The 27,649-nt window shown below is 46.0% G+C and overlaps 1 protein-coding gene across 4 annotated transcripts in view; it reads left to right on the top strand.

The window, feature by feature from the left end:
- The window catches only part of PAX5 (paired box 5), a 121,938-nt gene that overhangs the window by 27,924 nt on the left and 66,365 nt on the right, over positions 1 to 27,649 (top strand). For all 4 annotated transcript variants that reach the window (XM_017821124.1, XM_017821123.1, XM_017821126.1 and 1 more), the window contains exon 6: positions 12,480 to 12,655. In XM_017821124.1, the coding sequence (XP_017676613.1) occupies positions 12,480 to 12,655 (176 nt within the window). The remainder of the gene's footprint in view (positions 1 to 12,479; positions 12,656 to 27,649) is intronic.

The following is a 27,649-nucleotide window of genomic DNA, read 5'->3' as shown; positions in this document are numbered from 1 at the left end:
GCCTGCTTGTGCAGCAGTTTATCCTTGGAACAGCTTACAACCTCCAGCAGCTCCAACCACTCTGTCACCTCCTGGGACACAACTGTCAGGGAGCAGCAGCCTGAGCCAACAAGGATCTCTGCCAGTGGGACAAGCAGAGATCTCCATCAGCAGATAATGGGCATTGTGGGACAGGATGTGGCTGCGGCAGGAGGGAATTAGGTGGGCACATCCTGTGAGATCCAAAATCTGTTCATCTGGTGGTACTGTTAGAAACAAATCATAAGTGGCAATACCAGATACAATTGCATTGAGATAGCAGAGGTCCTGAGGAGTCCTGATGGGCTGCCGATAGCCGGTTGAAACAAATTGCCCACTGCTGTGATACCTCAGCTCCCAATAACAGAGGGCAAATGGCCTTCTAGAGGGAGATATAGATTTTCCTTTGAGATATGGAAAGGGAAATAAACTAAATTATGTTCGAACATAGGGTTCTCTCTCTCTCTCTTTAAGTAAAAAAGGGGAGAGAGAAAAAAAGAAGGGAAATGATATAAAAAAGGGATACAAGAAGGGAAAAAAAAAGTAGGAAATAAAAAAAGAAGGGAAAAAAAAGAGAAAGAGACATAAAATAAGCTTCAGCAGGCATTTGCAATTTAATTGATATTTGGCAGCAGGAAGCCAATCAGTATAAGTAAATTGACGTTATAAGATAAAAATAATTGCCTAATGGGATACCTTCCCCCATGGCTGTGGCAGGCCAAATAAATACAGCATCGTGTGTCAAAGCAGCGTGGTGGCCATTCCTGGGCACAGCCCGCCGGCGGGGATCGGCGTGGGCTGCGGATCATTTTTATGGCATCTGTCTCTGCTCCCCGAGAGCAGGCAATGAGGGGTTGCACATTGATTGCTGTTCCAGCCAACAGTGGCTGAGGGAAAGGCTATAATTAATGGCTTTATTTGTTGGAGCACTGCTGAGAACAATCGAGTGTGTTATGGTAACGACTGGTACCCGCATTCCAGTGGCATGGAATGCACTAGAGTTGGTGTGTAGCCCCTGGGCTCTGTGTGCCTTCTCGAGAGCTAGGTACAGGGCAAACTCGTGTACAGGAGTTGGCAGCATTTGAGAGGTTCAGCTGGTGCAGGTGGGCACCAGGGGGATGATGCCGGGTTGCAGGGTGCCAGCAGTGTGTTTCTGGTTCATCCCACTGGTGGTAGCAGAGCAGACCCTCTGTCCTTGGCTGCCACATTTTGTTCAGGGAGAGGGAAGTTGGCATGGATGATGGTGGAGGGACACCTCATTTCCTACTGTGGGGGGTAACAGCCTCTCTGTCCAAGCCCCTAGCCACTACCCTTCTGCAGTGGCAGCAGAGGTACTCGTTACAAGTTTTCTTTCTTTTTTTTTCTTTTTATCTAAAAAAATGATCTCTTTCAGAGATTTTCCCTAGAAGCAACATGGTGCAATCCAGTCATTTTTGCGAACGCTGCATTGTTTTGTCTTGTCAGCACTGGCTTTAACTGGGGTGGGGAAGTGGTTGTGGTTCTGTGTGGTTCTGCGAAGAACCCATGGCTATGTGTAAATGTTTATGTATACACACCCCTACATATGTAAGGAAGAAAAATTTCAGCCAGTGTGCATCTTGAGTGGGCTGCTTTTCTTCTCAAAAGGATTAAAGTCAAGTAGCTATGGGGAACTAACACCCTGAAAAATTATAATGAATCTCTCCTAGAGATTCTGTAAGTCTTTTTAAAGGAAAAGTGCTTGTCTTTTACCTAACTAACAGGAGCACCTGGTGGGCAGGAAGGGACTGGTACCCAGGCTTGGTCACTCATGAGGAGTGATGGCTCATTTACTTTTAAATACTTCTAAATGCAAATGATAGCTAGCTAGCTAGCTAGCTAGATAAATAAATGACAGGACAAGGGGTGATGTCTTCACACTCACAGAGAACAGGGTTAGATTGGATATTGGGAAGAAATTCTTCCCTGTGAGGGTGGGGAGGCCCTGGCACAGGTTGCCCAGAGAAGCTATGGCTGCCTCTGGATCCCTGGAAGTGTCCAAGCCCAGGCTGGATGCAGCTTGGAGTAACCTGGGCTAGTGGAAGGTGTCCCTGCCCATGGCAGGGGGTAAGAAGATGAGCTTTAAGCTCCTTTCCTATCAAAAACAGTCTGTGATTTTGTGATAGGACGAAAGGAAACAGCCTCCAGATATATCAAAGGAGGTTTAGATTGGATATTAGGAAAAAATTCCTGGCTGAAAGGGCTGTCAGACACTGGAACAGGCTATCCAGGACAGTGGTGGAGTTACCAGCCCTAGTGGGATTTAAAAGACATGTAGACATGGTTTAGCTGTGACCTCGGCAGTGGTGGGGTAATGATCTTAGAGGGTTTTTCCAATGTAATTGAATTTGTGATGCTATGATTTTATGTAAGATGATTAATTTACATTTAAGCACTAAAATGATTTTGAACAGAAAAGCTAAAATAACTTTCATTTTTAAGTCTTAAGATGGGGTCTCTCAACGTGTTCAGGATTTTCCCCAGTAGGGCTTTTTCACACAGTTCTTCAGAAATGATCTCTGCTTGCAAATGAAATTCAGTTTCAATCTATAACTACTTTTTTATATAAAAAAGTGTCAAAAATTTCCCCTTCACTGCAGCTTTGCAGTGTGGTCAGAGTCACATCCCCTGCCCTTGGCTTCTGCACCACCAAGCAAACAGAGAGAGGCAAGGCCCATGTCTGCCACACCAGACATTTATTCTCAGACCACCATTACTGATTCATGCAAACCACTGTTTTGCCAACAGCTGGCTGTTGGGAACAGAGAGGGAACCGCAGATACAGTAGTCTTCAAAAATTATTTGCCACATTTTAGCCATCTCTCTCTCTCTCTCTCTCTCTCCATATATACTTACACAAACATAAAGTTAAATATGAACAGTATATGTGTTACTTTTAAAAACAATATTATTCTTTTCCCTGGAGCAGTTATCTCATTAGATGGAAGGGACATGAGGTCAATCTCAGCTGCTGCTAGCATCTTTGTCACAACCGAGCCTGCAGGAACAGGCTCTTGAGCTCAAGAAATGTTTGGAAGAATTTCTGTGATGCAGCCCAAAAAGTGACCCACTAAATGAAAGCGGGTTTTGAAATAACACAAGTACGTGCAGGGAGATTTTCCCACCTTGCTTAATAAGGGCATCTCTGTGATAAGCACAGCGTCAGGGGAGTGGTACTGTAGATTGTTGAGTTTACTGCAGGATAAATAATTAATGTTTAAATGACACAAATTAATTATGACAATTAGCAAAGAGTTACACTGCTTTTCCTTAAAAGTAAAATCTTGGCTGTTTAATTTTGTTCCATCTCCAGTGTGTCAGAACATTTAAGGCAGAACCATAAAATACAAGCATATATAGAGATATAACATTTTTGCTGTTTCACCAACTGCCTTTTTCATACAGAATCCTAGAACATTAGGCTGGAAGGGACATCAAGGATCATCTGGTCCAACCATTCTTGGCAAAAGCACTGTCTAGACAAGAGAGTCCAGCACTCTGTCCAGCCAAATCCTAAAAGTGCCCAGCATTTGAAGAATCTAGTTCTTCCCTGGGAAGATTATTCCAATGACTGATTGAAAAATTTTCCTCCTGTGCCATCTGGAATCTCCGCAGGAGTCACTTGTACCCATTTCCCCACATATTTTCCATGTGACTCCTTGTAAAAAAGGAGTCTCCATCTTCTCGTGGAGAAGTGGAACATGGCCATAAGATCTCCTCTAAGCCTTCTCTTCTCAAGGCTGAACAAACTCAGGTCACTCAGCCTTTCATCATATGGCAACTTTCCAGCTCTTGGATCATCTCTGTGGCCCTTCTCTGGACCCTCTCCAATCTGTCCACATCTGTTTGGCACAGCAGGGTGCAAAACTCAGCACAGTATTCCAGGTGCTGACTTCTCTATCTCTGTCGGCGATGACCTTGCTGATGCAGCCCAGCATCCCACTGGCTCTTGGCCACGGAAGCACCCTAGTCACTTCACTGAGCTTGGTGTCCACCAGCACCCCCAGAGCCCCTTCCACAGAGATGCTCTCCAGCTGCATCAATCCCAGCCTGTGAGGCACTCCTAGATTATATTTTTCCATGTGCCACACTTTGCATTTGTCTTCATAAGGTTAATGTGAGCCCAGTCTTTGAGCATAGCAGTTCCTATGAGTCCACAGGAGGAGGCTATGGGAAACCATGTTGAAAGCCTTGGAGACATTCAGGGAACCAGTGTCTGCAGCTTATGCCACCAAATTTTGGTCTGCATGCCCTGTTCATTCACAGTACCTCCTGTGCGGGCAGACAGCATCTCCCAAATTGCAGTGGTGAGAGCTGAGGAGCGGCAGCAGCATTGTGTTCTCCCTTCTGGAGTGGCATGCTGGGGCTGGGGGATGCAGAGGCTACCCTGCACAGTACAGGTGCAGCTAGGGAGACTTCCGATCAGAGTCAACCCCTTGGGCACTGGTGGTGATCTCCCTGGCTGTGGGAGCTGCCAGACCATGCAAAAGGCAGCAAACTGCATCAGGACTGCCAGGTGGTTGGTGGCCCAGGTTGAGCTGCTGGCATTGGCATACCAGCCACGCTCCTCACTCCTGTTGCTGGCTGTCACAGCCAACTTCAGTGGGATCCGGAAACTGTCTCAGCATCTCTCCTTCAGGAGCCTGTTTGATGGACCTTTTCCATCTTCTGCCTGTGCTTGGAGGAGAACAGAAGATGAGAAGTGCAGCACTCCACTGGCATTACTGAGCGGAGTGGATGGATGCCTGGCAGCACGTGGGTCCTGGCCTCTCTGCTGGGCTTTGTTTAAGCATGATACAGTGGATCCAGTCTGGGAACACCTCAGGCTTTTTGTCACACCAGCAGAGTGTTCATGTTCAGGCAGACAGGAAGTGCAGCCAAAGGACAATGGATGGACAGATGTGGCTCCTGAGTGTAGGAAGTACACTCAGGAGCCACATGGATGATCTTTAAAACATAATTCCTCCCTACTAATTGATGTGGATAAAATATATAAAAATATCATTAAATTTGTACCTTGTGTTACTTGTAAAAATTTGTAGCTGCATATTCTATTTTATAATGGCTTTTTATTCCTGTGTTTTGCATTATAGCTGTAAGGCGATACACTGAATTTGTCTGTGACATTGCTTGCTTCATTGTAAGCATGAAAACGTGCAGGCTGCAGACTATCATTCTTGATTTTGGAAAATGACATATTTAATTTATGCACAAGAAAAATCTGCAGGTATTAAGAGCTCTTTGTGAGTGCTCTTTGTGGACAATCATGTAGGAAGTGTGAACAGACACCTTCCACTCGTGAGACAGTGCAGAGCAGCCATGCTGCTGATGGAGTGAGCTCCATCCTCCACAGTCTCTCCTTTGCTTGTAGTAAATCCAGCCTTGTCATATCTTAGGGGTTCTGCTTGAATGTTTTCTACGAATTTGCATTTTAGGAGGAGCAGCATCTCTGTTTGGGAGTTCTCTGCATTTCCCGGGAGCTCTGCCTGGATCTTTGGCAGTGCAGGAGTGGAAGGCTTCTTCCCCCAGGGAGAGCTTGCTGGGATGCAGCAGTGCTCTTCGTGCTTCTCAGCTGGGCTCATCATGTGGGTTGGGTGTGGGTGAGCTCTTCGCCACTTTTATCTTCTCTGGGTAAGTTTCCCAGACAGTCATTTGTGAAGAATTCAAGGTGTTAGGTTGAAAAATTGCTTTGCAGTTCTAAGCTTGCAGGGAAAGATGAGTTTTGACTGATAACAATAGAATAGTCCATATTTTTCTTATCAAACGCCAGTTCCTTGGGAGAGTAGAAGTTTGTCAGCCTCTTCCAGGTCTTCACAGGCTTGAGCTGTTGCAGGGTGTGCAATGCCAGGTGTGCAAACTTCCTGCTGGCTCCTACAGATGTTTCCTGCTCTGTTTTTTGCTGCACTTTGCTCCATAAGGACAGCAAGTCACAGAATCCCAGAATGGTTTGGGTTGGGAGGGACCTTAAACCCTATTTCATTCTACACCCTGCCATGGGCAGGGACACCTTCTCCTATCCCAGGTTGCACCAAGCCCCGTGAGCTTGGACACTGGCCTTGGACACTTCCAGGGATCCAGGGGCAGCCACAGCTTCTTTGGGCAACCTGTGACATGGCCTCACCACTCTCACAGGGAACAATTTTTTCCCAATATCCAATCTAACCCTGTCCTCTGTCAGTGAGAAGACATCAATCCTTGTCCCAAGTGATCACTCTTCGCATAGACCTTGTTGGGCTGCATGTCCTACCACCACGTTTCCTTTGACTGTCAAATTTCTGTCTCCCAGTATTTTTCAAAGCTGTAAATACTCTCCCAGCTGTTCATAACCAGTGGCCAGTTTAGCATTTCCAAAGGTACACAGAACATAGTTTCATCTGTAACCTGCATTAGTCCTTGTCTCCTAAGCATAGCTAGAAATTATTTTTTGAAAGAAGTGATGAAAAGTTGTGTTATGACATGGTATGGAAGTAGGTATAAACTATGTTAAAATTGCTTCAAATGAGCATTTAAAAATGTACTTTGACCTGGCAATACATGATATAAAGTGCATGTCTCCAAAGATTGCTGCTGAACACAGCTTACAGAAATAGATTAGGAAAACAATCAGTTTCTTGCAATCATTTGTTAAAGAACTTGTAATTACTTATGTAATTACTGTAGTTATACCTCCCCTAATTATTATAGAAATTACAGAAATACAAGTCCATTCCTACATCATGCAGCAGATGGCTGAGGGGTCCTGTGGACCCGGGGACTTGTCCAGATGTCACAGTCTGCTGTGGCCTCAGCAGCCATGAGGGAATGCACCTTCCCACTGTCTGTGGGCCGGGCCTGGGGCTTCTGCTCTGTTTTGCTTAGCATCTTCCTTCTAACCTCCATCTCTGCCCTTTTGAATTCCCCACAGTGCAAGGGGCTATCACTGACATAATTTTTAGTTTTTGAAATGTAAAACTGCATCAGAAAGGCAATCACCAGACCTGCAGAGGTTCCATCGGTCCCTTCAGCCACTGTTCTCGAGTGGAATCTGACATGGCTAGTGCCCGTGGGCATCACTGTGGCTCCTTGAGGGTGTTGTATGGAGGCTGAACTGACAGCTCCCAGACTAGGAACAGTCAGGATAACAGCTCATGCTGCTCCACACGTCGCTGTCTCCTGTATGCTGGGACCCCCACTGGGGTGGGCACATCTGCACAGCCAGCTGTACTGCATCCCTGCAGCATCGTGGGATACAGTCCACCTGGATCTCCTCCACCACTGCAGCCCTTGCTGGGGCTGCTGGGCAGCAGAGCAAGCCCAGCCCTGCTCCTGGATGCTCTGACATTTGGGTGCCCCTTCAGCCCTGGGGCACTGCCAGGCCCAGGAACGGATGGTGTTCCAGAGCAGCATCCTGCACGGGCGTGAGCAAAGTCCACCCTGCTGGTAGCCTGGACAGGTGCACAAGCAATCCAGCTCCACTCAGTGGCACTATTTGCATAAGTGTTTGCTCAGATGTATAGGATGTCAGGTTCACAAGCACTGAGGCTGCCAAGGTGTGAGGTCCCACCAGGCCTTTGTTGTGCATGGGATGGGGGAGATGGCAGGGCTTTCCTAGGAGATAAATAACAAAATTTCCATATGGCAATTGCAGGATTAAATAACTATAGGAGGAGGAGAGCTGTAATGTCATGGGAAATTTTTTCTGTTAAATCAAACCTCCTTTGTTGGTGATGCCCATAACCAGCTTTGTGGTGTGGCTTTGCAGCTGTGGAGCTGCACCCTGGGTGTGCATCAACGCTGCGGGATGACACCTCATGAGTGCACTGGCACGGCTCCAGCATGTCCATCTTGTGGGTGTACAACCTGGCTTCAGCTTGTACATCAGGGAGGACTTCCAGCTGTCCTAGACGGCAGACACAAATGTTCTAACAGTGGAGAGGAGCTCATTCACTCCTCAAAGAAACCCCAGAAGTGGTTGGTTAGTGATAAAGGTGCTAATCTCTCTGCTGCTGAGTGTTTTAGGAAGAGCAGCACTGACAGGCCAATGAGAGGGCTCAGCTCCTTCCGTCTTGCTGCTTCTATTCCCCAGAGCCAGTGCAAATTTGGTGCTGGGCCCACAGGGACTGGCCAGCTGTATCCTGCGTGCAGACAGGTGCTGCTGAGAGGGGTGTAGTGTGATAAGGTCTCACCTCAGGGAGCCAGGGAGATGCAGCCTGGTCTGTGATACTGTGCATGTGGTGAAGGCAACCTGCCAAGAGTCAGGGACCTTGCTTTTGCTGCTGACTGGGCCAGGTGCAGCTGGGACCAAGATGCAGCAGAGTCCAAATGGCCTTTGTCTCCAAGAAGTGCCAGGGGACTCTGCAGGAGCAAAGGGCAGGAGGGAGGCCAGGCTGGGGGCAAATGGGATGCCCCCAGGCTGGCTGTGCATTAAAGTCGCAGGTGGGACATCAGTGAAGACCACTGGCCACCCAGTGCTAGCCACAGGTGTGGTGAGCCCTGGCCAGCCCTGTGCTTGTGGGGTGTGTGGGTGTGCTGGCAGTGCCCAGTCAGGACCATCTCCAGTACAGTCTGCTATGTACTGGCAGCGTGTACAGCTTCTGCTGCACATGAGAGCTGGAGCCAGATGGCCACCAAACCACTGACGTCCCTGCTTGTCCAAGCACTGATCAGAGGGCAGGGGGCTTGAGCCATTTGGGTTCCTCATGTCCTCACACCATCCTCACTGAAAAATTGGTAAAATACATGTAAAAACAGAATGCAAAGGTGGGAGTGTTCAGCAGCACTCCCTAGACTTTTCCCAAGCCCAGAGGCAGGACAACGTGCTGTCATCAGCAGATGTGAGTCTATGTGTCTCCAGAAGGAGCTGAGCTGGTCCAAGTATATCTAACAGGTCGAGGCTTGAAATGAAGAAGCAATAAGCCACTGAAATGGTACTATCACCGAAACATGATTGATCAATTGAATTCTATCAGAGACAGTGGGCAGTGAGATTAACTCAGGCCTGATGGGTTCAATGAGTTAAAGCATGATGTTCATTTCAGCTTCATTTCACCAGTCTTTGCTTGTGAAATTGGTCAATCAATAGAGGTTGAAGATCATATATATATATATATTGGTGACCACCTTATAGGGAATATAATCTAGCGTAGTCAGCTCCTGACTCCGGCTGCCTTCAATGGGTAATGGAGACAGAGAAGAGACTCTATCAGTGCCACCGAAATGGCCTGATATCTTCTCCAAATGAAAAGTATTTTTGGATCTCTGATGATTTATCTTTTTTTTCCCCTCTTTCTCACTTTGATCTATGGTAAAACCTATACCCATCTTTGTGAAATGTAATGATTTCTTTAGAAAATATTTGCACAGTGATCAGCTAGATACACTTCAAAATATAAAGCTTTTTAGTGATACTGTTCTTTAAAAAAACCCCAGTGCTTAGAAAACTCAAATAGTGTAAATACAAAGATCTCTTACCACATATGAAGTCCTAAAACTAATGCTTTGCTGGGAGGAGCATGAGGCAGCTGTCTGTCAAATGCACACAATCCTGAGAAGGTGGTAAGAAAATTCAGCTTACTTTTTAAACAAAACCTTCCATGTTGTAATTAAACAGACTCTTTATCTTCTCTGGACTAACTTACAGGCATGCTATGGAAACAAATCACCTTTTTGCCTCCTGGTAATATTTCATTTACTTTATAATGTTTTGAATGTGGTGAATAACATCCTCCCTTAATTAGCCTGCATTTCCCTATAAGGTGGTGTAATTAGGTATGATAACAGGTAATGAAGTTGGACAGTACAAATTAGAGACAGAAATCATGTCCTTTATGAATGTGAGCTGTTCATGGCACTAGCTATTCACTTCCTGATTCACCCTGTAAAACCATATTGTTCCAAAAAAAACCCTAAACCCAACCTGAAAATCGGTAGATTCCTTTTGACTTCAGACAGATCTACCATGGAGATGCACACTTCATGGCACATCTTTATTATTAATAACACTGGAAATATTATTCCAGCTGGATTTGGGGACGGCATCCATTTCTCAGCTGTTGTTACCTCACTGAGACTCTCAAGTGGACCTGCACCAGGGCAGGGTCTGTCTTACACTATAACACAGTACTTAAATAGAATCATAGAATCATAAACCAGTTTGGACTGGAAGGAACCTTAGAGATCATTTTGTTCCAACTCCCTGCCATGGGATTTCTATATTTTGTCTTGTTTTAATACTAAGCCTTAGGGCTTTTAAACATGCTCTAATGTTTTGTGAAGATATGGTCAAGGGTCTTTTTTTCTTCCTATTTTGGTCCTTAGTCTTAAAAACAGTATTTTAAATCGAGTTGTATAGTGAGTATCACTAAAGTTCTTGTTTAGTCACATTTAGGAATTTCAAATATTCTCCTGCTGTTCCAGAAAGCATGTCACGGATAAGTATTTAACCCTAGAAGTGTGTTAAAAAAATGTAACACATCCAGACCTGCCAAAATGGCCCAAAGAGAGCTCACACCTCCCCTCCTGCAGCACTAGGCTTCAGCACCTGTCCCACCTGCTCCAGCAGCCACCCTGCCAGTCTGATCCAAGTCCCTCCTGAGTATCCAACCCTGCTCAGGACACTGATTCAGTTTCCCACAAGTGCACACCCGTGGGATGGCTTCTCCATTTTCAAACACAATGAGATCTCATTATACACCTGAACTCTGGGTGTACAAACAGTGCACAGACTGTACTGGCATCACCAAGAACATTTTCCAGGTCATGTCATGTCTTGTATCATTTCACTCCCTTTCATCATGCCCTTTATCATGAAAGTACATAAAGCTTTAACTTTGATGCCAAACTCTGAATAAACTTATCCTTGCACTTCACAAAAGCCATCATCATCTAATCTCGATAAAATTGCATGACTTTCTCTAAACAGTTAAACATGAAGTTGTCACCAAAACCGCTGATCTGAAATAGAGAAGGAAGTTTCCAGCATTAATTGCTTACATCAAATGCCTGTTCAGCATTAGCACTATTCTGCTTCAGTTCAGTGTTAGAAACCGAGGTTGAAAACTGTATTTCCCTGTGTTGGTCCCCCAGTCTGACAGTTCTGTCTTATAGCAGTCCAGTTCTCTGGATAGACAGGATATTCTGCAAAATCCATTTGTGCTGAAGGATGATCTCAAATCAATAGTCCCTTGTGAAAAATTTTGTCCAATGTGCATCACCCATGTTACTGATGGCTGGTACGTGTTTGTGGACAAAACTGATGTCTACAGCAGCAGGGTGTTTTTGCACAGATCACTTCTGTCAGATCACCTCTATACTTGCCATCAAAAAACTTGATGTAGCATCTGCCAGAGGAGATCTGGGTCATGTTATTCCTCTGCAGACTTCTTGGACTGTAAGCCACTGCAGCACTCATGGAAATCTTGCCATTAAGGATGCATTTGAATTCTACTCCTCAAAACTATTCTGGCAGAAAGATTCTGTTTTTAAAACATTTCCTCCTTCTGTCTAGTCTGATGTTGCCATCTGGAGAAGAAATCTGATATTTACTGTTGTTCTTGGAGTTCCACCTCCTGGAGTTCTGGGAATACTGCAGACCTCAGCTTTTAGTTGCATAAAAGATACATTTCCAGCACTGACAGGTGAAGGAAAAGTAGGAAACCACTGTGAATCTGCAAAAAGCAAATTGAAACAAGCCCCTGTATTGCGAAAGTCTTTTCAGACTGCCAATCTAAACATTTTTCAAACTTGTCTTGTGGCTTTTCAGCCATGGGCTGTCACTTATGACTTCTGCTGAAACTCTCTGCCAAAGGGAAAAGGTAGGAAAACGTGCCTTGGAGCCCAGGCTTGCAACCTGCCGGTAAACCCTGGAAATACTGAGTGAATTGGAGTGTCAGAACAGTGCCTTGGATCAGGCCTTTTTGAGGGTGTTGCAGTGGTAACTCGGTCCAGGGATGTCCCACTTCTGTACAATGCAGGCTGTGTTTTGGGAATGCCTGAGCAGTGCTGCTGGTGATGCTTCACATAGAGTCTGTGTTTCCCAACATGGGTACTCCCATAGCTCAGAGCTCAGCACAGGGTGGAGCTGAGCAGGATTTGCAGGTAGCACAGAAAGGGGACAGAGTGTATGGGTGCTAACTGAAGTTTACCGTGACTGTCATTATCCTCCTGTGTCATCCTGCATGCAAACCATGAACCAGACAGGTTTTCAGGTAGTGCAGTAAAAGTGATGAAGGAAGAAATGGGACCATTATCCTTTGCCCTGCCTTTAAATTATATGTGAAATCATTGGTGGGTTGAGGGTTGGCTGTCCAGTGCTTTTTCCAGTGATACGTAACCTCTCTAAAGCTCTTCATGACATCACCATAGTAGTACCCACGTCTATTCAAGGGACAAAATGAGATACTGTTCTATAGGCCTCATCACTGACATGACTACTTACTCTTCCTCTTCTCTCTCATCTTTGAAAGGTATTCAGGAATCTCCAGTGCCAAATGGCCATTCTCTCCCAAGCAGAGATTTTCTTCGGAAACAGATGCGAGGAGACCTTTTCACCCAGCAGCAGCTGGAAGTGTTGGATCGTGTCTTCGAGAGGCAACATTATTCCGACATTTTCACAACAACTGAGCCCATCAAGCCAGAGCAGGTACTATTGCAAGTATTTCATGTTTTCCTGATATGCTTCCTGCTGGCAGAGGTCTGTTTGGTGGACATCACCAAAGGCTGCTCAGAGTTTCAGTAGACAATCACAGAAAAACAGGTGTGTTGTCAAGCTCATCTCAGCCAAGTGCATGTTAACCATGAAAGTCTATTAAAAAATAAAGGAAAACACTCATTCAGCAAACATTAGCAAATGTTTGGGTATGAAATTATGCCTGATCTGGACCAGTTGCATCAAATGAGCCTTTAAAGAGCATCACAGCTTCTAATGTTTTTGTTAGATCAAAAGCAGGCATTGCAGATAAAAAGAGGAAGACTTGCAAAACCCAGTGCCTAATTTTGGTTCCTAGTTATCATGACTGTGGGCACAAATCAGATTTTTGTATCCAGAAATGGCTTATTAGGCGTGTAACTGGCCATTTGCTGAGAGAAACACCCATTAGCATGTGAAGGTAAATTAGTTGCACCTACAGATCAGCAGTGTGTTTGAGGAGGACTTGGCACTAATATTTTGGGAAAGTTCCATTTTTGCAGGCATGATGCAGAAGCACACGCAAAAACTGATGAGCCACATCTCTCTGTGTTCTTCCTCTTGGGTAGCAGTATTTAATTCAGCTGCTGAGAAGGAGGTAGAAATTAATATACTGCTATCAGCACTGGTATTGGTCTAGCTTGCTACTCAATGATGTATTCAGCTTTTTGTCTTCAGGGTTCTTAATAACAGATGTGCTTTTTAGCAAGGTGGATGGACTCCTCTAACTGCAGCCAAACACCGATTCCCTTTGGAGGAATCTGTACTTTTGAGGGCCACTGGAGATTCTCTCATGGCAGATTACTACCATCATGGATCCACTCAAGGAATGTGTATTAGCATACATTTAAAAAAAAAAATTACTTACGCTGAAAGTCCTATGGTAGAGTGGAAATTCCTCATGCCTTTAGGCTCACATTTGTTATTTCATTCACAGAGACATTTACTTTTCACCAGCTTCTGCTAGTTTTCTGGCTTCCCTGATTCACACATGCTGAGAAACTCTGCAGATCTGAACTTGAGCTGAAAAAAGATGGGAAGCCAAGCCATCATTGTCTCTGGAAGGTGAAGTGGCCTTCATGTACCACTAGATGGTGGTTATCCCATCCAAACACGGGTGATAGTGGAGAGGACAGGCACTGTGCCCACACCTGAGGCAAGCCTTTTCAGCATTGGTCACCTAGGAACTGTGTGGTATTAGCTCTGTCCCTGCAAAACTTTTACGGGCCCAAATAGTCATTGCAAAGACAGCAACGATGGGAGAGGACTGTGTATTTTTTTCTGTGTTCTGGATCCCCTGAGTCATGGACAGCTGTAGCTCATGGGAGACAGTCCAGCAGCGAGTGAACATTTATCCAGATATAAACTTTTCCTTTTTTTATAGGAAGAATGGGAGATTTGAATAAGGGTGTTGCTGAAGTGTTATCCCATTTATCAAATTTGGGATATATGACTGTTGGTGGAGCAAGGATCTTCCCAGGCCCATGTAAGGAGCTCTGACTAGAACAGCTCTGAGCAACCGGATTATTAAAATTGGAGATATGCTGCTGTCAGTTTGGTGAACAGAGGACTGTCTGAATGCTCTGGGAAGTCAAATAAGATGCTAAGAAATGTGACACTATGAGATTCAAAAGATACTTTGCAGAAGCATCTTGCTTAGGCATTTTTGCATTTGATTACAAGAGAAATTTGTGGTTGTTTGCTTTCATATAGCTTGGAGCATGGTCATTTGCTTTTGGAAGGCTGGATCATGGTCAAGGGCTTGTGGTTGTTTGGGGTCAGCTTGTGCTTTCTGATGGTGTGTGAACTGTAACTTTCAACGTGAGCAGATGTGTAAGACTTGCTGTGTTTCACAGGGTCACGGCTATGAACCCTAGCCGTTACCAAAACGGTCATGTCTTACCTCCTTGGTAAGTCAAGCAAAGCTGTCATGATGCTTAACCAAAGCAGAGAAGCTGTCTGCATCAATCAGTAAGGCTGAAGAAATCAATGAGAAAGAAAATACTGAGAACATTAATGATGTGCCTTGGAAAACCACAGTTGTCCTTGCAATAGATTGCTGTAGTAAAGCAAGGTCTGCCTGTGACATCAAGCTGTCCAGAGTGCTGTAGGAGCTAAATCAGTGGTGGATGTATGGAGCCCTGAGCTATTTCCGTAGAGGAAAATATGGAAAAGATGCTCCTCCCCATAGAGACAGGATGTGGGGAGAAGACTGGTAGGAGCTGCTGACCCACTGTTTGTCCATTTTATTAGAAATTTGATCCAGTAGCAGCCATCTGAATATCAATAATTTTGCACAAAAACTTGTTGATGTCCCAGTGCTGTTCACCTGAGGAGGGCTCCAGGTATTTTATTGGAAGAAGTTAGTCTCTAGACAAGGTAGTTCCCTTTTTCTTCCTGATTTTGCCTCCTCTCTAAGTCTTCCTCCTCATTTGTGTGCTGGGGGAAGGCCCTTGGCCATGGTCAAGAGGAAGAGGTCCCTCCTGCACAGCACAATGTTTGCAGTCTCATCATGCTTGGTCTCCAGCTGCGGACTTGCCTCTGCTGCCCAAAGTCCTCCTTTGGACAAAATTTCTGGACAAAATTTGCCCTTGCCTTTTGGAAAATGTCCGTTCTTCCTCACGTATAGGTAGATGGACTGATGTCTGTGTGGGAGTGCTTGCTCACAGCTTCCAAACCCTTTGTTTTGAGTACTTCCTTCACTTTACTATCTTTACATTTCCCTTAGCTCATTTGTATAAAATGGAAGCTCTTGAGTTATTTCTCACCTCAAGACATGTTTTGCTTTCCATAAACATCGTAAGAGTTTTCACATCTGCTGTAAGCTGTGCTGTCTGTGGAGAGACCCACAGGGAATGGATACTTGTCTTTGGGGAAGGGCTCATACCATGTTGAGAGAGAAGGCAACCACTGGACAGTGACAGGAAAATAAAGCATTAGACAGTTCTTGGACAGAAATGGTGACAACTGTGTGTGCTGGGTGAGGTGGGGATCCTATGGTGTGTTCCTACCGTTAAAAACTCCATCGTATGGTGTGCGCTGGGGGGCAGAAGTGAGACATCCCCTGTTACCTGCCTCACTTTGCAGCCTGACAGCCGGTGGTGCAGTCGGGCACATGTAGGTGTGTGCTCTGCAGCACTGCATGTGTGGAGCACAAGAAACATCTGACAGCAGGGGAATTCCAGCAGCTAGGAGCTGGAGAATTAAGGTCTTCTGTGCAAACAGCATCAAGTCCTTTCGAGTCTATATACTGTGGGGAGAAAACACAGCATAAAGTCAGTACTTTAGAATTACCCTGTCCCACTTCCCCCGGCAGAGTCCTGCTATAAATATGAATTCTTATGTAGAATGAATGGCTTTCCCTCATGTTTGTGCCCTTTTGTACTCATTTTTTGCAAACAACCTGTGATCAATTTGCACTGGCTGCATATGTTCATGGAAAACTAGTTTCACGTGTTTCTGGGCACTGGTCTGGAAATGCACATAGTGGTGTGTTTGCAATGTCAGTGTTGCACTGCCATTCTGTACATGGCTGCTGCCCACCACTTCCACACAGCTCTTCCATCAGCCGGGATGAAGCCCACAACTTGAATTCAATGTAATTTTCAGGTCCTGGAGAAGGAGAACCTTCACAGCATCTGCCTCTGGGCTGGCAGCAGCTCCCGTTCTCACTGTGCTTCTCTCTGTGTGTGTATGTTTGTGTATGGGCCTTACTGATCCTCAGTGTGTCAGCCTCTGTGATGAAGTCCCCTTGCCCACAGGGAAGGCTGTTGTGTTGCTGGCACAGGCTGCACCCCAGTTGTCCTTGGAGCAAACCATACTGACACAAAGAATGGCTTTTCCCTGCCGGCCCTGGAGTTGTGCTGTGCATCTACACCAGTGGCAGACTGACACACTCCAGCCTGGCCCCTGCCGCAGGCAAAACCCCACCATTCCTGGTCACTGCAGTGACAATTCAGATTTTATTCAGAACAGGCACTCATCCTGTGCACAGAGCTGCAACACTGAGTCGCAAAATTTTCCAATGCCTATAGGTCATTAAGAGCTGGAGGAACTAGAGGCACTGGCTGTACTCTGCAAACCCCTGAGCCTGGCTGTGAGGGTGATTGTCCTCCAATGGCTTCCTTCGATTCCAGCCAGAAGGATGGAAAAGCTCTTCCCAGTATCCCTGAGAAGCTGCCCTGGGATGGCTGAGCGTGTGGCATCCATTGTGTGTACTGTTTACATTCCCCAGGCAAAGCACAGACAGGAGATGTTCCTGGAGACCAAGGCCCAGGAAAGACAAGAAGAGACAGGGGCTTCAGGCATGGGAGGCTGGACAGGTTCAGGAAAGCCCCATCAAGGTGGGAAGGGGGCTTGTGGATGAATGTGCTTGTGGCAGCTGTGAGAGCAGCATTAACACCTCTACAGGAGAAAAATACAGGGTGACGGATATACAGCCAGATTGGCTCAACTGAGAGTCAGTGCATTAATTTCCTCAGAATAAAGAAGAGAATTATTCATGCTGGATTTCTGTCCACAACACAAATGGACTCTTGTACTTCAGCTTCACACATGGTCCAGTTGAATACTCATTGCAGCCAAGAGGAATATTTATATTGACTTCAACAAACTTTAGAACAGGGCCATAACAAGACATAACATAATGTGACCAAATTCAACACTATGTAGGTCACCTGACATAGAAGAGAACTTCTTGCTGCTAATGGTAGATAATTCCCAGGCCCTTCCTAGGGCTTTAGCACTAGCTTTTTTAGTTTGCTTTTAGCTAGAACTAAACCGAATATCTTTTTTCAGATAAATTTCTGTATAAAATGTAGATATGTTGGGCTCTGGCAGAAACCAGTAACCTGGCAAACATATAGTAACGTGTTTGTGATATGGAATGCAAGTAAACATGGATCTAGGGATAAGCATAGGCAGATGGAATTTGGATAACTAAGAGAATTCTGATAGCTAAGGAACCCCTTAAAATTACTTATGAGTTGGAAAAGTCAAAGAATTGCATGAAGTTGAAACCTGATTCAGAGAGATTTATGACGAAGGAGTTCTCTGGACTGACAAAGAGAGGGGCATAAAGCCCTTTTGAAAATCTTCAAGTTTTGCTTTCCTCTCAAGTATGCTTTGGCTTTGAAAGAGGAATCTTAGGATTTTTTTGCTCTGAAGAGCTGTGCTGTATGATGTGTTCGCAGGAGTGCAGCTCCTGAGAGCACAGAGATGCACAATCCTCCTCACAGTACTAGAGTCTGATCCTCAGGAATAACAAGGAAAATCCCAGTAAAGCCAGAAAGTACAATCTGTTTGTATTTTAAGTGGACTCACTCAGTCCCCAAGTGCAGTTACTGAAGAAGCAGAAGGAAGGAATGAACCTGGTGGAAGGTGTCCCTGCCCATGGCAGGAGGCTGAAACGAGATGATCTTTAAGGTCACTCCCAACCCAAACCGTGCCATGATTCTATGAACTGTGGAACAATATGCGTGGTCCTGTTTCCTGGAGTGTGAGAAATAGGTTTGTCCTGGGAAACCTTTGGCCCTACAGAGGCTGCTGAGTATCTGAAAATACTCTGACACTTGTATTAGAAATGCAGAGCTAATATTTGCTTGTGTCTTCCCAAAACTTCATGTAGTCCAGTAATGGTGAAAATTATGAAACTAACTCATCATTTGTTTGAACAACCAGATCTTTTCTTGACCTGCCACCTGTAGAAATGATTTGAGCATTCCAAGGTAGGCTCTTAACTGTGGCTGCATTGCACGATGTGCTAAATGAAAAGCAAAATTAAAAAGGAAAACAAAACAACACAGGGCTCAAAAAATGTACACAAGTACTAAAACTGAGAAAAAATAAAAACAGAGGAAGAGGCGCAGTGGAGCCCAGCATTGCTCTGCCAGCTCTGCAGGCAGTTCCTCAGTGCAGGCAGGAGTTTGACTGGCAGCAGGTGGGAAGCCCCCTGTGCCATGCTGGAACACACCTGCAGCCCTGTTGGGGTGGCAGCAGGTCGAGGTGATGACTGGATGTTGCAGGATACAGGACGAGTCTGTGGGTGACTGCATTACGCCCATGCTATTCCTCAGGCTGCCCCAGTGGCAGCCAGTCCCTCATCCTGCACCAGTGGAGACTGGCTGGCATCAGCAGCTGGGTGGGCTGCCCTGGCTGCTGGTGCCGGTGCCAGGGTGGGCTGCGGGCTGCCAGTGGGGCCTGCCTGCTCCCCTCCATTCTGCTGGCTCTCTGCCTGAAGAAAAGGGCAGGAGAGGGTGAGTGCTGGCAGCGCACAGAGGAGCAGGGAGCCAGAGTGGTTCTGTGGGTTTTATGGCTGAAACCTCTTCTGTGATCAGGGCTGCGGCTTTATCGGTGGGAGGGAAAAAACCCCACTCTAAAAGCCAGCCTAGGAGAGCACATCAGGAGACAAAAAACCTTCCCATATTTACTCTCAGTAGACTATCAAACAACACCAGGCTATTAATTTGGCTTTTGAGTCTTCACTAAAGCCCATAAAAGCACACAGTTGTCAAATGGAGTTCATTTTAATTTCCTTTCAATCACAGTAAATTATTCAGGTGATAAATCAGCTGGGGCAGCCTCCTGGCTGTAATAGAAACCCTAATTCCTGGCTAATTATCCAGCCCATTGCTGCCAGCAGATCAATACCCCTACCGAATGGAAAGGGCGCAGGGTCTGGGCGGGCAGGGTGATGGAGGGACAGCAGCTGGGAGGACAGGCATCCATGACCCCTGGCCTGCACAGGGAGTGGGGGGGTAAGCTGTGCTCCTGCTGGTTGGCAGGACATGGGACTGGCCCCCTGCTGCAGTTGTTATGTTGATTCCCTGAGTGCTGGGCTTTGCCGCTGGTCCTCATGACAAGTCATGTTGGGGGGTTCAGGGGGTGTGGGAATGAGCTGCTCCCACCCTGGGGAGAGCATGTGTGTGCTGAGGGGGGTTTCCCTGCACCTAGTGCTGCTCAGCTCTGCTGGCTGGTTGTTAAAATGAAAAGAAATGGGGAGACTGTCCTTAGAGGACTACTCAGGAGGAAATCTCAGGCTGGCAACATTTTTTCCTTGCCCAGTAGAACCTTTCAATAATGGTAAAATCTAAAGAGGTAAAAAAAAGATGAGAGGACCAGCGCTCAACCGCAACTTGGAGCATTTCACTGGGACAGAGAAGCAGATTTTTTGAGATGACAGTAGCACTTACACCCATCTCCCTCCATGAGCTGCTCCATGCACAAAACTCCAAGATTATGCTGCCGACTGTGGTCTCCAGTTTTACCATCATCAGGTTGTTCTGCAAAGCTGTCTGATAGAGTTCCTTCGTCTGCTGCAGAGGCTGAAGTCTCCTCGGGACAGAGCCTCTTCTCTGAGCCCCATCTTCCTCCATCGCACTGCTGGGAATGGGGAAGGATGCACCACCTTCTCTTTTGGTTCTGTTCATTTTAGATTGAAAAAGGAGATAGAAACCTTCCCCAGTGTTTCTTCCTGCTGCAAATCAACTTTCTTTTTTTTTGAGTAGAAACGTTTTTTTTCTAGAATAGCAGCAAAAAGCATAGCTCCCTGGGCCAACACCTCTCCTTTGCATTCCTACTGCTCTGCCCTCCCTTACGAGCATTTTTTTGTGCATGAATGTCTGAAGACTGCACAGAATTCCTCACATGTGCTGCCTTGTTGTGACATGTCATGTTGGCTGGTGACAGTCACAGCAGAGTCCTTTGTATGACATCTGGTATTCTGTGTGAGAGTGGGGCTGTGGAGGCAGGGAGTTTTCTGGGAAAGGAGCATGACAGAAGCCATGTATCCAGCTAACGTCTTCCTGCATCAGCATCATCTTTGTGAAGCGCACCCTGCAGCTTGCAGGGACAGCTGAGGCTGTCTGAGAGGGATGGAATTGAAACAGCTGGTCTTTGAGTAAGTAAAAGAGATGAGAAGAAGCCCTGGTGGGCTAATCCAAGGGTTGCCTGCTCTCCTGTCCGGCAGAGAGATGGAGATATTCTGTGCCCCACTAAAGCCCAATGCCCCTTCCCAGGGGTTTCTCCCCATAGAATTGTGTGGTGACCAGCTTTCCCACTTTGTCTGGAATCGGTGGGCAGCCTGAGTTTGGGATTTCTCCTGCAGGCTTTCCCAGAAGGAGACTGGGAACATTTCCTGCGGTCTGCAATGCTGTGGGAGAATGATCCTGCCAAGGAAAAGCTGCTGCCAGAGGACAGAGCCGGGGTTTCTCTGCACTCATCCTGCTGTACTGACAATCAGCGTAATGAGACCAAGCTGGGGAAGAGCAGCAGCACATGGTCTTGGGGATTTCAGGGTAAATTTGAGTGACTGGAGCTCTCCCAGTGCCTGTTACTTTGTTAGGGAAGCCTCAGCACTGGTTGAGGCTGATGCAAATGCTGTTTACCTCTGAGTCTGCTGTGTTGGGTTTGCTGGGCCTCATACCCCAACTCACATGGCTCTATCTAGGGACTACCTCTGACTCCAGTGGGGCCAAATGAGAGTACTTTTCCTATAGAGTCATCCTTGTAATCTCCTCCCTTTGACCCATCCGGGAAGGGGAATCCCAAAATACCAAGGTAAACATCTCCTTTGGGAATTGCAGTGCATTCCTGGTTTTAACCATCCCTTTTCTTTCCTCCTGATTACTCTCAAATGTGACTATATGTGAAAATACAAATTCACAAGCTAAAGGAAAGGCCAGCCTTGCTGTGCCTCATGCTCTCACACCTCCTTTGTCTTTGTCTCTTTTTTTCCTTGCTCTGTGCACAGTGGGGGGTATGTCTTTTCCCCTGGACAGGCTCCCCACATTGTGCACAGGCTCATGCAGGGTAGGTGTCAGCGACATGTGACAGGATTGGCAGCTGGCAAGGGCAGACCATTCTCCCCTGTTCTGGAAGCTTCTCAGGGACTGAGATGCCATTGAGGAGGAGTGTAGTGTGCTTTTTTCCCTGATAATCTGGGTAACAGTGTTTGGAAATTGCAGACATTCCTGTTGGGTAATGCTGGAAGGAGGTGCTTTTCCAGTCACCAAGTTTTATCTCAGCACCTTCCATCAGCTTTACATCCAGAGCTTAGTGATGACATGGAACACAACATCTTCCAAAGGCAGCAGGTGGTTTCCTCCAGGGATTTTCTGTGGCTTCTAAGTGTGATAGAGAGGTGGAAAATTCAAGAAAAGATTTTCCCACTTGACAGAAGTGTTCACATTTCTTTGAAATTTGGGAACTGGCATTAAGTAATTGCGTATTTGTTCATCGTGTGTTTTGCAATAATTTTTTTTTTTCAGTTTAGACAGAGAAACCACATCTTTCACCAATATCAGACAATGTCATGTTACAACACTAGTTGGCCAATTATGTCAGAGAAAAATTGACCGACCTTCTTATGTCTGTGTTAGCCCTGCAAGACAGGGACAAATCTGTGAGTAAACATATTTGCCCATTGATTTAATTAGTGCCTGGCCAACTCACATTATATTTGAGGGGAAGGATTTGCAGCAGCATTCAAAGAATGGAACAAGACTTCTCTACTTAGTCTCCAGTAAATATCTGGATCCCACAGGCTTTGACAAGTTTCAAATACAATTTCCAGCCTTTGGTTTGGAAATCACTGCTATTTTACACTAATTCTGTGGCCTTTCTCTAAATCTGTCCATCATTTTATAATTGACAATGATGGGAGTATGCTTCCCTGAAGAACTTGCTGTGCTAAAACATCTCAGAAGGAGCCAGGCTCTTTAAGGGTGTGCGTGGTAGAAGCATAAGAGAAAGGGGTATGAACTGACATGGGAGAGGCTCTGCAAGGCCCAAGGGGGCAGTTCTTCCCACTTGGGCAGTCAGACAGGGCAGAGTTTGCCCTCAGAAATTGTGCAGTCTCCATCTGTGGTGTTTTCAAGACCAAGCTGAATAAACCCCTGACTGGCCTGGCCTGGCTCCATAGCTGGCCTTGCTTTGAGGGGCCTCTGGAACTTCCTTCCAACCTGGATGATCCCATGATCTGGCTGTCCAGCCACCTTGTTCATTCCAGCTGTTATGGTGTGACTTAGGGAAACTTTGGTATGGTTATAATGGAAAGTGTGAAAAGTGTGGTTGAGGTGGACAAGCAGCACCTGTTCACTCACTATGTGGGATGAGGTGGAACATGCAATGCCCAGAAGCCTGAGAAACTTGCTTATCCAAATGCTTAATTTTCAGAAGAATGCCATAGTTTTGGGTAGCCCTTTTTTAGGAGGTGGTTGAATGAAACAACCTACAGTAGTGTCTGAATGACAAAAAGCAATTGTGGAGCTAAGCTACTTCCAGACAAGAGGGATAGCTTCAAAATTCCTCTCTGGTTCTATGAACAGTGATTGCTTAAAAACCCGGTGGTAGCAGAATTTCTCATAATGAAAAAAAAAAAGGAAATCTGAAAGGAGGGAACTTGTGTGCTAAGACAGAAGATTAATATGTAGGGGCATGGTTTCAGCTCTGCTCCTCTCCCCTTGAAAGGGTAATGGAATAAGAGCAACCTTGGAGAGGCCAAGGTCCTCTGCAAAGCCCCCTCCAGGCTCAGGACTGACCTCAGGTCCAAGTCAGCCCAGACAAGTCACGTACAGAGAGACATCGAGAGGGCTTGGGGAGGAGGTGCTGTAGGAGATGGGCGCATTCCTGGAATGGGAGCTGTGGAGTGAAGCCAGGCAGAAGAATCACACTTGTCAGATGCTATGTTAGACTTACAGTATTTCACTGGTTATTAGGACCTCCCTAAATAATTGAAACACAGGATTAAGTAACAGAATAAATTATGGTACACAAGAAATTGTCATCAGGCTACATGGCTGATAAATGGTTTTCAGGCATTGCCAAACTGCGAGGCTCTGTACCAGTGGAGATTTTGCTGAGGGCACAGATCCCACATCTGTTTTTGTTCGAATGTTTCCTGTCTTGTTCTTGTGACTGGGGGGGAAATTTTGAAAATATAATGCCAAATACCCTTCCGACATAAGAACCCAATCTGCTGTTGGGATGGGAGAGGTGCTCAGGTCATACTGGTGGTGGATTCCTTTCTGTTTGCTTCATACTGTTTGCTCGTGCTGATGTTCCACTCTCTGTGTGGTGCCCAGGCTTCTTCTGATGTTTTAGTGGCAAAATAGTGATTATTATAACAGCAGCATGCCTGGCTGAACCTGTCTTTTCAGACAATATTTTGATAAAAGCTGAAATGTTTCACTAAACCCTGTAATCTTCGATGATTTTTCTGTGTAGAAGGTCCCCCCTGGAGCCTGTCATGATACCGGGCAGGTACAGGGCCTCCAGCAGCAGCACACTGTGAGTGTTTTCAGACAGAATCTCTTTATGTGGGACCAGCACCCTATAGATACCCTGCTCATTGGTCGGCCTGTCTCTATTTTGTTTCATATTTTATACCCATGTGCAGATAATTTCTGGTATTTCTAGGTGCTTTTCTGAAGGCAAGGAGGCCATTTCCCCACCCCATGGGCATGCAGGTGGGATGGGGTGTTTTTTTTCTGAGTTTAGGAATTCTGTCATGCCCCAGTCTCCAGTGCCTTGTCCCGAGGCCTTCACATTCTGGACCTGTTGCTGGTCAGATTTGGTTGTCAGTGGGTCTCAGCTAATTAGCAAAGGGGAAAAACAGCTCAAGATTTACCCCACAAGATGAGTGGGGTTTCATGCCTGTCCGTCCTTGGTGAATGCCACATCAAAGCAAGCACCACATCATTCCCCTGATGTTCGCCTTCCCAGGGCCTCCATTGGGATGAGGCATGCCTGCAGCATGCATGAAGGCACAGGACTGTCTCCCCCACTCCACATCCCCAGTACCCTTCCTAACACTTCTTGTTTTCTGTACAAAACACTCTGGTTGAAGTGTCCAAACCTGTTGCTTTGCCCTCTGTGTGCACAGAATTTGGTTCCTGCTGCCTCTGCCCCTGCCCTGAAGGCCTTGTATTCAGAAAGTGCTACAGAAATCTTCTGAAAACAACATTTGTACCTACTGAATCACAGAAATCTGAAGGTTGGAAAAGACCTTTAAGATCAAGTCCAGTTGTCAACCCAGCACCACCACAATGTTCACCATGAAACTATGTCCTCAAACACAACCACATATTTTATGAACACTTCAAGGGATGGTGACTCCCACTTCCCTGGGCAGCCTGTTTCAATGCTTTACAACCCTTTTCATAACAATTTTTTTCCTAATACCTAATCTAAACTTCTGATGTAGAAACATAGAATCACCAAAGTTGGAAAAGATTCCTGGTTCTTTAAGATTCCTGGCTTTTCCATAAAAATGTTGTAATGAAAACTGGCTTACAATATTGTGACCATTACCAGTCTAGTTTGGGTGTGGGTGAAGAAATGAAAGAAAAACTTTGGAAAATTATGGGGGTTTTGTTGCATGGGGTTTTTTTAATTTGTTTGGGTTTTTTGTTTGTTTGGTTTTTAATGAAGTCAGTTCCATGTTGCGGATTTGATGGGGAATTCAGCATTGTAGGGAAAGTTTCCACCTCAAAAATGAAAGGCAGAAGGCTCCCGACCCCTGTAGAGTCACCAGGTTCCCATGGGCAAAAGTGAGTCTTTTAGAAGATGAAGCATGTGTGTTGTTTGATGTCCAGCTTTGAAATTCAGGACTTCATGTGTTGATACAAATTTGTTCAGCTTGGACTTTGCAACATGCCACAAACCAGCAATCTCCTTGGCTTTCTCTGCTGGCTTCCCCCTGGGTAGAGGTTTGGTGCTCCTGTGTCTGTGGCGGCTGCAACGGCTTTGGCTGTCCCTGAGCCTTGGACCCTGGTATTCTGCCATGGGATGCCACTTTGAGACCAGTTTATTGTACACAATGCATAATATCATACAAAAACTGATATGATAGGATTCTTAGATGACATTTGTGAAACGTCTTTGGATAGTTCATCTGAAAGCATTATAGAAAACCAAACTATTATCGTAAATTTGCATAAGACTTCTCAGGGTTCAGGACTGTTGGTGGGATGGATTGAAGATCGGACAATATTGTTGTCAACCTCACGAACATTCTCAGTGTGCCTTCATATTTCTGTTTTGTATTTCTCCATAAGGAAATACTTGACTACGCTGAGTGTTGTATTTTTTTCTCTTCACACCCATGTTGGTGCTTCAGTGGAAGCAGTGGAGCCACCATGATGGAGGATTGTACCTTTTCCCTCCTTCTTTGGCTGAAATTGTTACTGCTAAGGGTTAAAGTGTCCAGTTCCTCTCCTGAGAAACAGTGCATTTTAACAATGGCTTGTAGCAGTGAGAGGTATAAAGGCATAAATTATGTGCTGGGTTTACAAAAAGCAAACTGTTTTTTCCACCAGGGCAGGTTGTGTTACACTTTGTTTCAGTTGGGTGTCTCGCGCTTTATTTTGATGAAGTGCCCCTTTTTTCAGCAGTGCATGTAGGACAGTGGAGGCTGCTGAGAGAGCTCCTTTGGTCCTGGGGTGAGAGGATCCACAGAGGGAGAGGGTGGGAAGGAGGCGGAGAAGAGAAACACCCCATGTGGGTCTGTGGGGAAAGCCAGAGAGGAGCTAGTGAGGACTGCCCTGGGAGGGGAAGGAGGAGGAGGGCTGGGAAGGAGAAGTTGGAGGGGGCTTAGGGAGACGCTGTTTTGGGGAGTAGGTGCCTGCGCAGGCAGTGGTGTTGCCCTGGGAGCAGGCTCCTACAAAATCTTTCTTGGAGTTTCTGCCTTTCTCAGTAAACTGAACTGGGTGGTTCTGTCATGGAGACAGCAGGGAAGAGCCTTTGCAGTGTTGAGCAGTATTGTTGGGGGTGGGTGTGGGCTGGGGTGAATCATACTTTTCTTTCATGTCCTAGAGGAGACAGAGCAGTGTTTATACTGAGAAAGGACAGAACTGTTGAGGACAAATATATGATGATGAAGCTGGCAAATCCTGGCAGACGCAGAGGCCAGCTGTTGCCACTGTGCTGCTGTCTCTGTTCACCCACACACTTGTTAGAGGCCAGGCGAGACTGAAATCTGGAAAGCCACCTCAGTTTGCTGTGTACATTTACCTCCCTCGGGCTGGCCTTACCACGGTTTTCTATGGAGGCTCCTGTTTGAAAACCAGAAGAAGACTTTGGCTCTTGAGGACATGGTTTAGTGGTGGCCTTGGCAGTGCTAAGTTACCTGGAATGGGGGGGGGGAGGACATTGGGGACTGCAATGGCCCATGAAGGGCTTGCTTGGGAAATATCCATGAGCATCTGCAGGTCTCTGCTCTCTTTCCACCAGACCTTCCTGGAGAGGTCAAGGGACAGCGGGCATGGGTGGTGGCCAAGCAGGGACTGGCAGACTAACAGGTCCATTGCACACGTGCCCAGGCACTGCACACAGACCTTGCTTTTGTTCAGCCTGCTACCTCTGACTAACGAACAATAATCAAAAGCATTCCCAGTGCTCAGTGTGGACAGTTTTCTGTGCTGCTACTCCTTGGGGTTTTGCTGCTCACCATAGGCAGCCTTGCTGGCACGTGTGTGTGCACAATTGTGCACATGGGTGTGATTTACTGGTCCGTGCAATGCCACATGTCTTTAAAATTATAGTGCCCCTTTCCTACTGAAATAATTTCTACATAGAGAGGCTCCTATTACAGCAATAGGAGTGTGGACGTCATGATTTATTATTATTTATGGTCCCAGGGCCTTGTTTATGCACGATGGGTTAGGTGCTCAGGATAGAAATGCCATTATGCAAATGACATTGAATGTCCTTACTGAGCCTAAATAATTTTTGTGTTGGACGATTAAACCTCATCTGTTATTGATATGGGCTGCAGTCGGGCTATTAAAGAGTCCCAACAGTACTTACTCCCAGTAATGGGAAAATTGAGAGGAAGAGGCTAAACAATTGCCTCAAGTGTGCTGTGATTGTCTGGTAGGAGTGGAACATAACGAACCCCCTGAATGGAAATCGTGTTTACTACTTAGGGATAAATAAAAAAGGAGAACACAC

Source organism: Lepidothrix coronata, unplaced genomic scaffold (genome assembly GCF_001604755.1).
Source record: "Lepidothrix coronata isolate B3197 unplaced genomic scaffold, Lepidothrix_coronata-1.0 Scaffold89, whole genome shotgun sequence".
NCBI lineage: Eukaryota > Metazoa > Chordata > Aves > Passeriformes > Pipridae > Lepidothrix > Lepidothrix coronata.
Note: the sequence above shows the minus strand (reverse complement) of the source record. Positions and strands in the feature narration are given on the sequence as shown.